The sequence below is a fragment of the Carassius auratus genome, chromosome 50, assembly GCF_003368295.1.
Source record: "Carassius auratus strain Wakin chromosome 50, ASM336829v1, whole genome shotgun sequence".
NCBI classification, from domain to species: domain Eukaryota; kingdom Metazoa; phylum Chordata; class Actinopteri; order Cypriniformes; family Cyprinidae; genus Carassius; species Carassius auratus.
The window spans coordinates 13,418,001-13,430,379 of NC_039292.1; the positions used below are offsets into that span (position 1 = coordinate 13,418,001).

The 12,379-nt window shown below is 34.5% G+C and overlaps 1 protein-coding gene across 2 annotated transcripts; it reads right to left on the reverse strand.

The window, feature by feature from the left end:
* Positions 1–2,178: 2,178 nt before the first annotated feature.
* LOC113067076 (ras-like protein) lies at positions 2,179–11,574 on the reverse strand. 2 transcript variants are annotated; one of them, XM_026239309.1, is made up of 6 exons: positions 11,184–11,574; positions 8,669–8,786; positions 7,387–7,565; positions 7,107–7,266; positions 5,312–5,436; positions 2,179–4,194 (listed from the first exon to the last, which is right to left on the reverse strand). In XM_026239309.1, the coding sequence occupies exons 2-5, from the start codon at positions 8,777–8,779 to the stop codon at positions 5,317–5,319; spliced, it is 570 nt and encodes a 189-aa protein (XP_026095094.1). In that variant the 5' UTR covers positions 8,780–8,786; positions 11,184–11,574; the 3' UTR covers positions 2,179–4,194; positions 5,312–5,316. The 2 variants fall into 2 exon arrangements, with proteins under 2 accessions (XP_026095094.1, XP_026095095.1); XM_026239310.1 differs by lacking the exon at positions 5,312–5,436 and having other exon boundaries at positions 11,184–11,569.
* Positions 11,575–12,379: the final 805 nt, after the last annotated feature.

Consider the following 12,379-nt stretch of genomic DNA (forward strand, 5'->3'; position numbering starts at 1 on the left):
TAATTTAATGGAGTCTCCAATTTTCTCACACTATTTGTGCTCCTGGAGTGGACCGATATTTCTGTTTTAAAGGTTAACAAGAGGATTTGAGAGACTATCACATCATTTCAAGTGCAGCACGTGTTCATGTATTTTTTTACTTAACCTAAATTGGGTTGTGGACAGGGCTTTGGAAAAACTGAATCAAAACAAAGTGGTCCTTGGTTCAAAAACATTTGTGAGACCTCAATCTAGACCATCTGAGAACCAGCAGACAGTGATCGAGTATTAAGGCCACCTGGTTGTCCACTACAAGACAAGCATGTAAAATGAACAACCGTGGTCACAGACACATTTTTCAAGAGTTAGGACACAATTAGTTCAGAGCTCAAGAAGACGGACAATCAAAATGTAGCTGTTGGCTGAATCCTATACTTGGGCCCTGACATTTGGCCCCAAAACATTTGGAATACATTAAGAAAAAAAAAAAAGAAACCCATAATCTCATTCCATCTTTAGTTTCAGCGACTACTATATAAGCCACCACAATTTCTAGCATGTTTCGCTAAAGGTTTTGCTATATGCGAATGAAAGTGATATAATTTTTATATTGAAAGATAAAATGTTTCATCAGCTGTTTGGTTGTGTAAAATATGATAGCTTATTTCCACAATATAAGAAAGAAAAATCATGCTGTGTTAAATCTTTATTATGACATAAAAGATCAAAATTACGACAAAGCTATAATGATAAATTAAAAAGTCAATTGGGACAAAAGTCAATCTCATAAAAATGATGTAGTATGTCATAATCTTGACTGTTTATCTTTGGATTATTTTGGATTTATCATATCACAGTTTTGACTACTGAAGCCAAAATTTATTTAAAAAAAATAATGTTTTCAAAACTTGGTCAATTCTGACTTTCATTTCAAATTTCAAAGAAAAAAAAATTCAATCAAATTCAAACAAAAATTTAAATGCAACACAGAGAGTTCTGGGAAAGTTTACATTTTACAGGAAATTACCGTTAACAATTTAACAGGTTTGTACTGTAGCATTTTCACAGTATTGCACCATTAAAATCACAGTAATTTTTTACAGTGTGTGGCTGAAATTAAATTACATGCTAATAAGTAAAACTGTTTAAGTACTGTATATTAATTCAAAAGATTAGTCCCTGACAAACTAATGAAATCTGCCTAGAAGGATTACAAATCCTTAATCATGAATCACAAATGAATGACAAAAAGGTCATGAAAAAAAAAATGATGAAAATTGGTCAGAAGGTTTACCTTTATTAGAAGTGCTTTGAGGGGATTAACATGGCAAAAAATACATTTTAAAAACAAAATCAATGTTGGGCCCATATTTTATTGGTTACTGTAGGTTTTCCACGCAGCAGAATTAAACCATACATGTATTTCTTTTTTAATTCCTTTTAAAATTGTATTGAAGACACCAGACAGGACACCCGAGCCCTGCAATCACATTTAAAAACTGCATTATTAATGGCAAATGGCTTATCCTATGAAACGTGTCCTTTTCGCCTGCAGTTAAACTAATATGGAACAACCTATTCATCTTGGCACCAGAGACAAAGGTAGGTTTCAAATCCACAGCAAGCTCGATATTTAATTTCACGTGGCGAATGTAATTACGCCGAAGAAATGATACCGTGCCCCGGATTAAATCAGGGAGTTATTGAGAGTGCCTGCTATTTTAATTCTGTTAGGATGACATTACAGAAGACCATCTGAGAAACTACTATAGCATGGCATGAGAGAATACTGCCCCTTTGTGGCACATAAGAGACATGCATGCATAAGGGTGAATCTCATGAAATTGACTGCTTAAATTCAATATATATGAATGCATATCCCATTCAAAAGTTAGATTTCTATTATGAAACATTGTTATTCAGCAAGGTTGCGTTAAAGTGATGGTTGCAAAAGATTTCTAGTACAAATAAATGCTGTCTATTCATTTCTAAACGTTCGATTGAAAAAATCCAGAAAAACAAAACACAAAAACATGGTTGCAAAATATACTAAACCTTCTAAGATTTTGCAAAATCAAGCAAAATTAGATTTTTTAAAAAAATTTAAAAAGTAAAAAAAAAAAGTTAAGCAATTATACCAATATTTGGTATCATTTTGCATTCATTCTGAACCAACAAACAGACACAGAGTCTCTCCTGTGGGTTTTATGTACTTCTTTTAATTACACATTAAATAAGACAGGTGAGATTAATGGGGGAAAACAGGATTGGGTTGCATTTATAAATCCGTGCAGATCTGAGAACAGCTTCCATCATCCGAACCATCACATTCACCAGAAAAACATGAACGAGGAGCGAAAGACGACCTCAGATCAGCACTTTCTCATAGACGCCAACACATGACCCTCAATCACAATTAAGCGTCATTCAATTCATTAAACAAAAAAAGCACAATTTACAAAATATTCATCTTTATCACAACCGTACAAAGGCTGTTTAAACAAGGTACATGTACGTCTGAACCCTTGTCTCAACATTTGCAATTGGCACACCAACAGACAGAACATTTCAGAACAGAAACCGTTCCAAAAATATCTTATGACTCGCGTTACAGACGGATAGTAAATGATTTTAAAGGGAACAGAAATCACCCACAACACTTCACTTTGCATATGAGCAGACATCCTGATTTATTTCCTGTTTAGATTTCTCTGTATTAGTCAAACAGCAATATAGAAACAAGTATCAGAAAAGCAAACTAGTCATGCTTAAGGACCAAGGTTTTAAAGCAACATTCTGCTCGTGTATTGTAGGTCTCCTATAAATGACATCACCTCATGACATCACAAAATAAACCTTTAGATCACTCTCTTTGGTTTGAGTGATGGCTGAAAACTTGCCATTTTGCCTTAGTATACTAGACGGAGTCTTCTAGAACCAGAACGTCTTGATGGTTGATGGCAGCATAAACGCACAAGGCATTTGTTTTGTTCCTTTTTTTAACATACATTTGCATCAAAACAACTAGTGGTACAGTAGGTTATATTCACTAATCAAAATTTAGCAATAAAAAAAATAATAATAATAAATTCAGCCTTGTATTGTGCTGTTTGGCTGGACACAAGAGGGTAAATATTCATATGTAATAAAAATCCTCCTCTGAGGCTTTTGCTAATGTAGATAGTTACAGAGAGATTCCAAACGCTCTCTGGAATACTTAACTCTGATTGGTCGACTGCAGCTTTATTCTTTTAGTCAGAATCTGCCAGGAGCTGGTGATTTTTCAGTATTATTTACAACAGGATCTGTAATTTATTAGGTTTAAATCAAAGACTTATGATTTATACGAAAAAAAAAAAAAAAAAAAAAAACTTATATCAAAAAAAAAGCCTGCAGAGGTACATTTAAATTGGTTGTTTAATGAAGTTGAAACTTTTTTTTTTTTTTTACATGCTGTTACCTCTTAGCAGATTTTGACTCTTATATAAAACCTCATGAATTGATCAGAAAAATGAACAACGGCCATGTTGAAATAATCGCGCCTGTCGGACAGACACCACAGTGGCTATTACACAGAATTCCCTGGAAGTTTAATGAACAGAACACAGCATGCATACAGGGAAATAAGGTTAACAAGGTGAAGATTTCACCATGCATGACCATGGCTTTCCAGAGAGGGCGTGGAAATCCGACTACAATGGAAGTTCCCATGCAGGTTGTTTTTGGAAGTCCGGGACATCCAAAGCCAGGATCATACACAGTGATAATGTTTCAAAACGCCACCAAAAATGATTCCTCAAAGTTTCAGTTCCTGGAAAATCAAGTGACTCACATGCAGCTAGCTACACGGCTAGCTCTCTCTCATACCTCACACCGAAAGCCTGTTTTCATGTCCACACCTTTCTTTAGAAATCTGTTAAAACTACTCTAGATAAACCAACTGCAAAATAAAACCACTTCTGTGTAAAGCTTATTTCTTTTAAGAAGGATCCATTCTGTATTGAGCAGGCTAATAATTTAGTGTAATGTACAAAATGCAGCTGTGGAAGTTGTTTTTTTTATTTTTCTTCTGAGTCTATAATGACAGGAAAGGCTTGTTCACATTAACACACATTTTGATTTGGATTTCTTCTTTTTCTTCTTGCCATCCTTGCTCATCTTCTCCTTGTGCTTCCGGATTTCTCGGACTAAAGTGTAAAACGCGTCGTCCACGCCCTTCAGAATAAAGGGAAAACAAGAACTTGGGGTTATCATCTAAAAGCATCAAACACTCGAACAAAAAAACAACAAGAATCTATGCCCAACTTTGGCTGCCATATTCCAAACATTAGCCATCTAACATTAAAACTGGCCTCAGAGAAGACTTAAAAAGGCCATGATCACCAAACCCACAGTGAAACTAAAAATAAACTGCGGGAAAAGATAGAGAAGAACGTCAATCTCACAAAGAAACGGTCATACTCAATCCCAATATCAAAAAGGAGACGTTATATTCTGCAAAAAAAAAAATTTTTTTTTTTTTCTTTCATGGCAGTAAAGCACACTTTCCCTTTAAAAAATAAATCTTGTATGGGAAATTATGTTTTTAAATGTAATACCTAAATTCAGTTAATTACATAAATATATCTTGTCTGTTTTTTTTTTTTTTTTTTTTACAACTTTGCATTTATTAAAATCACCACAACAAATAATTTCTGTCAGGAAAGTGATTTTTTAATTACTATTAGCATTATTTAAATTATGTAAAACTAATACTATAAAAACAATATATAAAAACGTTCTTGAAAATGATATTGTATTACAATTACCGTATTTTTCGGACTATAAGTCGCACCTGAGTATAAGTCGCCAAAATAAGTCCAAAAATACGTCATGATGAGGAAAAAAACATATATAAGTCGCACCGGACTATAAGTTGCATTTATTTAGAGAACCAAGAGAAAACATTACCATCTCCAGTCGCGAGAGGGCCCTCTATGTCTTCAGTGTAGCGCCCTCTCGCGGCTGGAGACGGTAATGTTTTCTCTTGGTTCATGTCAAATTAATTTTGATAAATAAGTCGCACCTGACTATAAGTCGCAGGACCAGCCCAACTATGAAAAAAAGTGTGACTTACAGTCCGGAAAATACAGTAGCATTCTTTACATTCAAATATGACGTACAATTCTAAACACTTCATTTGTGTTCTAAAATAAGGTTTTATTTTTATTCTAGTATCAAATGTGGAAGGTTGTGAAAATAAATATCACGATGCTAAATCTCTTATCGGTTTTAAAAATAGGCTTACTGTATACAGCAGATTTGGTACTCTACAGCTGGGCTTCACACTTACCCCGCTCACATCAAAACACATTTTTTAAGCTTGATGCATTGTGTTGTCTCTTCTTCTTTACTGAGTTTTCTCAGCCGGTATTGCCTGATTTCCCGTACCAGAGTATAAAAGGCATCTTCCACTCTCTGCAGTGCAAAACACAACTCCCTTCAGTGTCAAGAGACGCACAAGCCTTCATCACCGAGAAGCGGAAACAGTCTCAATTGGGTTTCGGGAACCGAATGGCACTAAAAAGTTTTCCACATAGTGCTGGCACAATTAATATTAGCGTTTTCTTTTTGATTATTTCTGGGAATTTGGAGAGAATTTGGCATAATCAAGTTTTTACATCAACTTTCCACAAAAAAACTAAACTAAAACATGCTATTCAATGGGATGATATATGTTGGAAAACATTTTAGAAGAGTTTCTCTAAGAATAATTAGTAATGTCCCTGAACACACACACACACACACAGTTTTACTAAAAGATAAGAGAATTAGAAAGTGCTATTAGAGCAATACAAACAGAACCATTTCGGCCAGAGAGGGAATTGTGGGTATTGTAGATTGGCACTTTGGTATCGGCGAGGTGCATGTGATGCTCCAAACAGAGAGAAAATAAATTAATTCAGGAGGTTTTATTACACCCCAGCACCACAAGGAGTTGTGATTTGAGCACTGCAGAGTGTCTGCCCTGATATTTAACATGACAGATAGAACAGTTTGATATCCCCAACTGATTAACAGTGATTGAACCTCTGATCAACCAATCAAAAAAAGATTAATTTATGAAATCAAACAGACACATTATAATGAATGCACATGAGAGACCAGGCACAAACCCAGAGGCAGATCAGTTGTGTTGTGTGATGTGACCTGATTGATTATTCATCAAGCACTCAGAATTAACTCATGCATAAACCCAGTGTAAAGCAACAGTACGCAATGACCAGCTGTCCCACAATTCTATACATTTCAACTGACTTCAGATGGTGTGTGAATGCAACAAAAACCATGTCTAGGCCACAGTTACCTCCTTAAAACAATATAATAACACGCATATTTATGCAATAAGACTTACTTATATTGTGACTATTTTAAATGGAAAAAAATAAAAACAGAGATGTAGGGGAGTTACAATTTTACCTTTTTATTATTACTACTATAAACGGTTAGCAAAAAAATAATCTTCATTAAAATGTTACATTTTGGCATCACATCAGTGGTGGACTTGAACAGACTTGGACTATGACTCTGCTTGGGCAAAGAGTCATTATATATAAATATATATATTTTTTTTTTTACAATTTCCTTTGATTTTGATTAAATGTGACCGAGACATGTTCTTATAATGCTTTACAAGACTCACCTTTAATGGTTGTATATATTCTGGTTACTGTTAACTTTTATTAAAGATTTTAAAACCATGTTTAACCCAATAATGCATTAACATGACATTAAAGACGACATGAAATGGCATTCACAACTCATTTATCTTCCATAACGCATTTCGAAGCTAAGTAATATGGTGAAAAATTTTTATAAATGAAGGTTTGGGTAATTTTATCTATCGAAATATGAATCCTATTCTAATACTAGGATATCATAGACGCATAAAAGTGGTTTCAGAGGTGGATAATGGTAAACAATTTTTTTTATAATGACGAGCAGTGCACAAGCACCAAGGACATTTATTTACAGAAAACGGTTGATTTTGATTTCATGTCGTCTTTAAACCAGTTTTAAACCTTTTATTTTCATTGATTTGTCAGACACGATTGTATTCGATCCACGACCGCCCATGTCTTCCATACCTGTCTCGTCTTTGCTGAGGTCTCTATAAAGGGGATGCCGTAGCTCCGTGCTAAATCCTGAGCCTGCTTGGTGTCCACACTGCGGGACGGAAGATCACACTTATTCCCCACCAGGACCATGGGGACGTCCTCCGAGTCCTTTACTCGTTTTATCTGCTCTCTGCCAAAGCACACAGAACGCCAAAAATGAATCTGACATCGTGAGGTGTTTTAACCCTTTACTGACCTGATTCTGCAGGTTATGTGACTGCACACTGTTCGGTTTCTATCAAACCCTCACCTGTAGTGGTGAATGTCCTCAAAGGACTTGGTGTTATTGATGGCGAAGACACAGAGGAAGCCCTCTCCTGTCCTCATGTACTGATCCCTCATGGCGCTGTACTCCTCCTGACCTGCAGTGTCCAAGATGTCCAACAGACACGTCTCCCCATCAATCACCACCTGCTTCCTGTAGGAGTCCTGCACAAGTGAAATGACCTTTTGAGCATGTTGAACAGTATAACAATACCAAGCTATATATACTGGTTCTGTAATATCAATGCACAACAACAATACCAAGCATAAAATATCCCCAAAATGATATCAAAAACCTGACATTTGTAAAATGACAAATGGTACTTGTTGTCAAAAATAGCGTTTGAGTTTTAAAGTGATCATTTGTGTGTAAATAAAGGCTAGAAAAATGGGTGTACAGGTCAACACGAAATTAAAATTAGAAAGATTTTCTTCAGCATTTGTATTGCATGTTCTAGGACTTAATTAGTCAGCCCACATTATTCCAAAGGAAATTTGCCTCCATAATTTTGTGTCAAAACTACAACAAACATTAAAAAGAACAACTATAAAACATCTAAAAACAACAAAATCATCCCAAAACATCTACAAAAACATCTAAACAACTATAAAACATCTAAAAACAACAAAGTCATCCCAAAACATCTACAAAAACATCTAAACAACTATAAAACATCTAAAAACTACAAAACCCCACCTCCAAAAAAATATACAAAACAAACATCTAAAGAACAACTATAAAATATCTAAAAACTTAAGTCATACCAACACATCTAAAAAAACAAAACAAAAAAAACTACAAAAACATCTAAAAATAACTTCAAAACAATTACAAAACATCTAAAAAGCATCTAAAAAAAGCAATTACAAAACTACAAGACCAAACAACTGCTCTTCTTACCCAGTCAACCAATCCCAGAGTAAAAATAACTTCATTTTTCTCCCCTCTGATAGGACACATCACATAAATAAATAGATTGTGAATGCTGTTTGAAGTTGACTTTAAAGATAACCTAAAGTTTTTCTTAGTTTGTTTATTTTAGATGAGAGAGAGAGCGAGCAAGCAAACAAACAAAAAACTTATTTGGAAATATGTAAATTTGTAAACTAAACATAGGAGGGTGCCAAGCCAGAAAAGTGAAAGGTAAGAGACACAATGGCCTTCAATCTGGAATCCACCTTCTTTTAAACCAGAATAACCAGATCAGTCTTGAATCTTTAATAGTAGATTTTTTACATAAATCACATGTGGGTGACACATGCCTCACCTCTATGGTTGGGTCGTATTCGTCCACAAAGTGGTTCTGGATGAGTTGGATGGTGAGAGCACTCTTGCCCACGCCTCCCGCCCCTACGACCACAAGCTTATATTCTGTCATTCTTCACCTGCAGATGAAAAAAAAGATTCAAATCCATGAGCAGTTAAAGACTTTTGCAGCACCAGCTTTGATATACTTACCGGACTTCAAATAATTGTCAATTAGCTGCTGCTACTATCCAAAGCACCTTCACTAAGTTCAGATTCAGTGTGCTGGTGTAACCTAGGATTAGACTAACTTAATCAAGGGGATTGAAAGTGATAGTACATTAATAAAGCCTTTTACGGTTTGAACTTACAACCGTTCAGCTACCAACCCAGATTTTTAACCATTACACCACAGCATCCTACAGTAAGGCAAGACTGTAAAAGTCAGGCACGTTGACATTTAATTAAAATGCCAGGTCTAATGGACTGACCATTGGAATACATTAGTAGTAGTACTTTTATTATCTCCTTGGGGAAATTCTGTTTCAGTGGTTTTCAACATGCGTTTCACATAGAAAACAATACAACATAGCAACAAAAACACAAGTATGAAGGGGAAAATTTTATTTTCTAGAAATAATCAAAATGGCACTGAATCAACTGATCCATAAAGGAATACTACAGTTCTCTACGGTTTGAAATTATTTTGTTGTAGGAGCATTTATAACACCTACATCATTCATCATCTCTACAATAGATTTTCTTCGTCGAATCACTTTATTAGTACAACTAAATAAAACCAGTAATATAAACAGACTCAGACGGATTCAACGCATAACGAATTATAGACTAGCATGATTTGACATGTTATGAAGATCATATCTTCTTACCTGCTGCGACTCTATAACTTAATCATGAGTATAATCGTTACTTCTCACTTTTCGTTACAATAACTCAAAACTAAATAATCTACAGTAAACAGAATCAATTCAACAGGTGATAAACGATGCGAAAACAAATTTAACAATTTTAAGTTATACATTTATAAACTAGTCCTCTAGAATACTTTTTTACTTGGATTTTTCTTTATTGGAATTTAAAATCGATTAATTTAAAACCCCATAACCGACACTCTCCCCCCTGTGGGACGCTTGGCACTCTTTTTTGTTATTGTCTTTTTCTCTATAAAATCTTTTTAGAAATCATCATAAATCATATATCATTTGAAAGCTTAGAAGCCCAAGATTCATTCTGTGAAAACTATTTTGAAATCGGACATTGTGTTACCATGGAAATGGTACTTTAATATCTACTGGCAGTCTCCTCCCCCTTAGTGGGCAGGGTCCAGTGTCATATTACAAAATGCTTTACGGTCTACTAGAATCAAACAAATCGGTCTACTTTTCATAAACTTGGCAACAAACATATCATTGGAAAGGTCTGAGTCTCAGGATTTCATATTTCAAAATTCATTAAGCAAAATTCAAAGCAGTTTTGATAACTCCCACTGGCTGTGTGTGATATGATGCCCCAAATAAAACCTTAAAGTAACATCAATTTTTTTCATATCAACTTCAAATTTGTAACAATTTATTAAGACACAATGCTTTAATTTTATACCAATTTCAGAGTAAAACCTGTTATGTAAAATATTTATAATAAATAAAATGAATATAGCGCATTTTATTTACAGTACATTTAAACTTCTATAACTTTTTGATTCTTCAATTTTTTTTATTCCACTTTTGCCAAAATCTGCTATTTTTCTTCTCTAAAGAGACCAACCTTAGGTTTATATTCCAAAAAGGGTTCATAAATTACAGCAATATAAGTTTTGAGTGCACTTTAATGCCTATTTAAAAAATGGGGGGTGACAGTTAAGGGGTTAAAGACTCACAGACTGCAACACTATACTACGATTTGATATCGTTTTTACTAAAAACCAACCTTAAAGTATTGTATGTGTCTTTTTAAGTTTATATGATTTATGTTGTGTGTAATAAAGTGTGTATTAGATTTGAACTCAAGTTAAAATGAGTGAATCGTTAATAAGTACGTTATAGTTCAACGCATTGTATCGCAGGGCCTGAGTTTAACTTGGGCGTGCGATGCCAATAATACACTGGAACAAAATATACACACACACACAAAAGCTCACGTTTAACCAATGTTCAGCATTATATGTACATGAGTGGTCGTGACTGTTAATACACACGTTAAAATAGCTTTTTTTTATTATCTCTACTCTGGGTTTGTTTGTAAGTTCCGCGTCTGAAAAGCGTCTAATGACTCGAGCGTTTATATCATGACCTTGCATTAATGTTATTATCCATTTAAAGAGCGTGTATAAAGCGCATATATCCGTTGACATTCCCGTCAGAGAGTTTAATTTTTTAATTTATTTTTTTCAAACAGGAAAATAATAAAAAACGGGGCTGAATTCTGTTCTTTCCAGGCTACATGGCCTGCGCCCGGAGGCTGTGCTTCATACAGATATGGGCGGACACACTGTTGCGTCCACCTAAATGATCACTTACCCCAAAATATCAACGATTTTCAGACGTTTACGGTTATTTTCAGTAGGTGGAGGAGGTTAAAAGGACGAGTAATACGCAGTCGAGCAACCACTTCCGAGCATCAGCATGCATCTTGCATTATAATAGACGAAGCATCCGTAGGTGCAAATAATCCCGATCGGTGTCCTTTCAATGAGTTGTGCAGGGCGGAGGGCTTGATCGATAACTGACCGGCTAACAACACCGATGATTAAAGGCTAAGTGTGGTTATACGACGAATAACGAATGCACTTTAGTTTACAGTGTAATAGCACACGAGAATGTGCCACAACATATTCGATACTGGGCAAAGACCGGCTTTTGACAAGCGCTGAGAGCAGTGTTGGTGTAGACTGGCTTGCTGCTTAAATAGGCCCTAAATATAACCGGAACGTGTACGTGCGTGCGTCATCGCGTATGTAGAATTGTATTGGATGTTTCACCTGTCAGTCAGAATTCAGGGCTTTGTATACGGGGTGCAAGGAGCCAATCGTCTACGGTATCGACTGACTAATACAAATTACTCGGCTTAGATGTTTATTGTAAGACTTGATACTTTATAAGTTAGTTTTCTTCTTTGACATTTAATGTAAATACGGTTAACAGATACACATAATTTTGAAACAAAGCATACAAAGTAAATAATATAGGGAACATTTTTAAATAAATATATATTTAAAGTGTTTATTATTATTATTATTATTATTATTGTTTCTATGTAATGCTTTATTTCTTTCATAAAAACTGTCAAGATTGAAAATATGTGTATGTCTGTATTTCTGTATTAACAGTTTGTGAAGAGATGTTTTAGTTTACAATAATACATTTATCACAATTATTTATCACATACACAAAATTATCATTTATATTGTAACCAAAAACAATATGACTTACAGGCAAAGAAAATTCACTAAATGATTATGAACATTAATATCAGGGCTGGATTAGTTTTAAAATACATCACTAGAGTTCCACAAATATTTTACTAAGAAAAAGCAATGTTTGAAATTCCCCCTACATATTTTAATTTTGAGTTCACTTTTAATTATTATTCATATATTTCCATTATAATGTAAGTAATTACAAAGTATGTACTAATACAAAATATTTTGCAACCCGAGAGTGCTGAAAAATAAAGTGAAAGATTTACGACTTTAGTATGTCTATTATTTTGATCA

Excerpts from the sequence above, each read along its gene's own strand:
- LOC113067076 (XM_026239309.1), bottom strand. The coding sequence starts at position 8,779 with ATGACAGAATATAAGCTTGTGGTCGTAGGGGCGGGAGGCGTGGGCAAG. Across the intron at positions 7,267-7,386 it reads GAGGACATTCACCACTACAG|AGAGCAGATAAAACGAGTAA; the intron begins GTGAGGGTTTGA and ends GTGCTTTGGCAG. Across the intron at positions 5,437-7,106 it reads CCTCAGCAAAGACGAGACAG|AGAGTGGAAGATGCCTTTTA; the intron begins GTATGGAAGACA and ends TTTGCACTGCAG.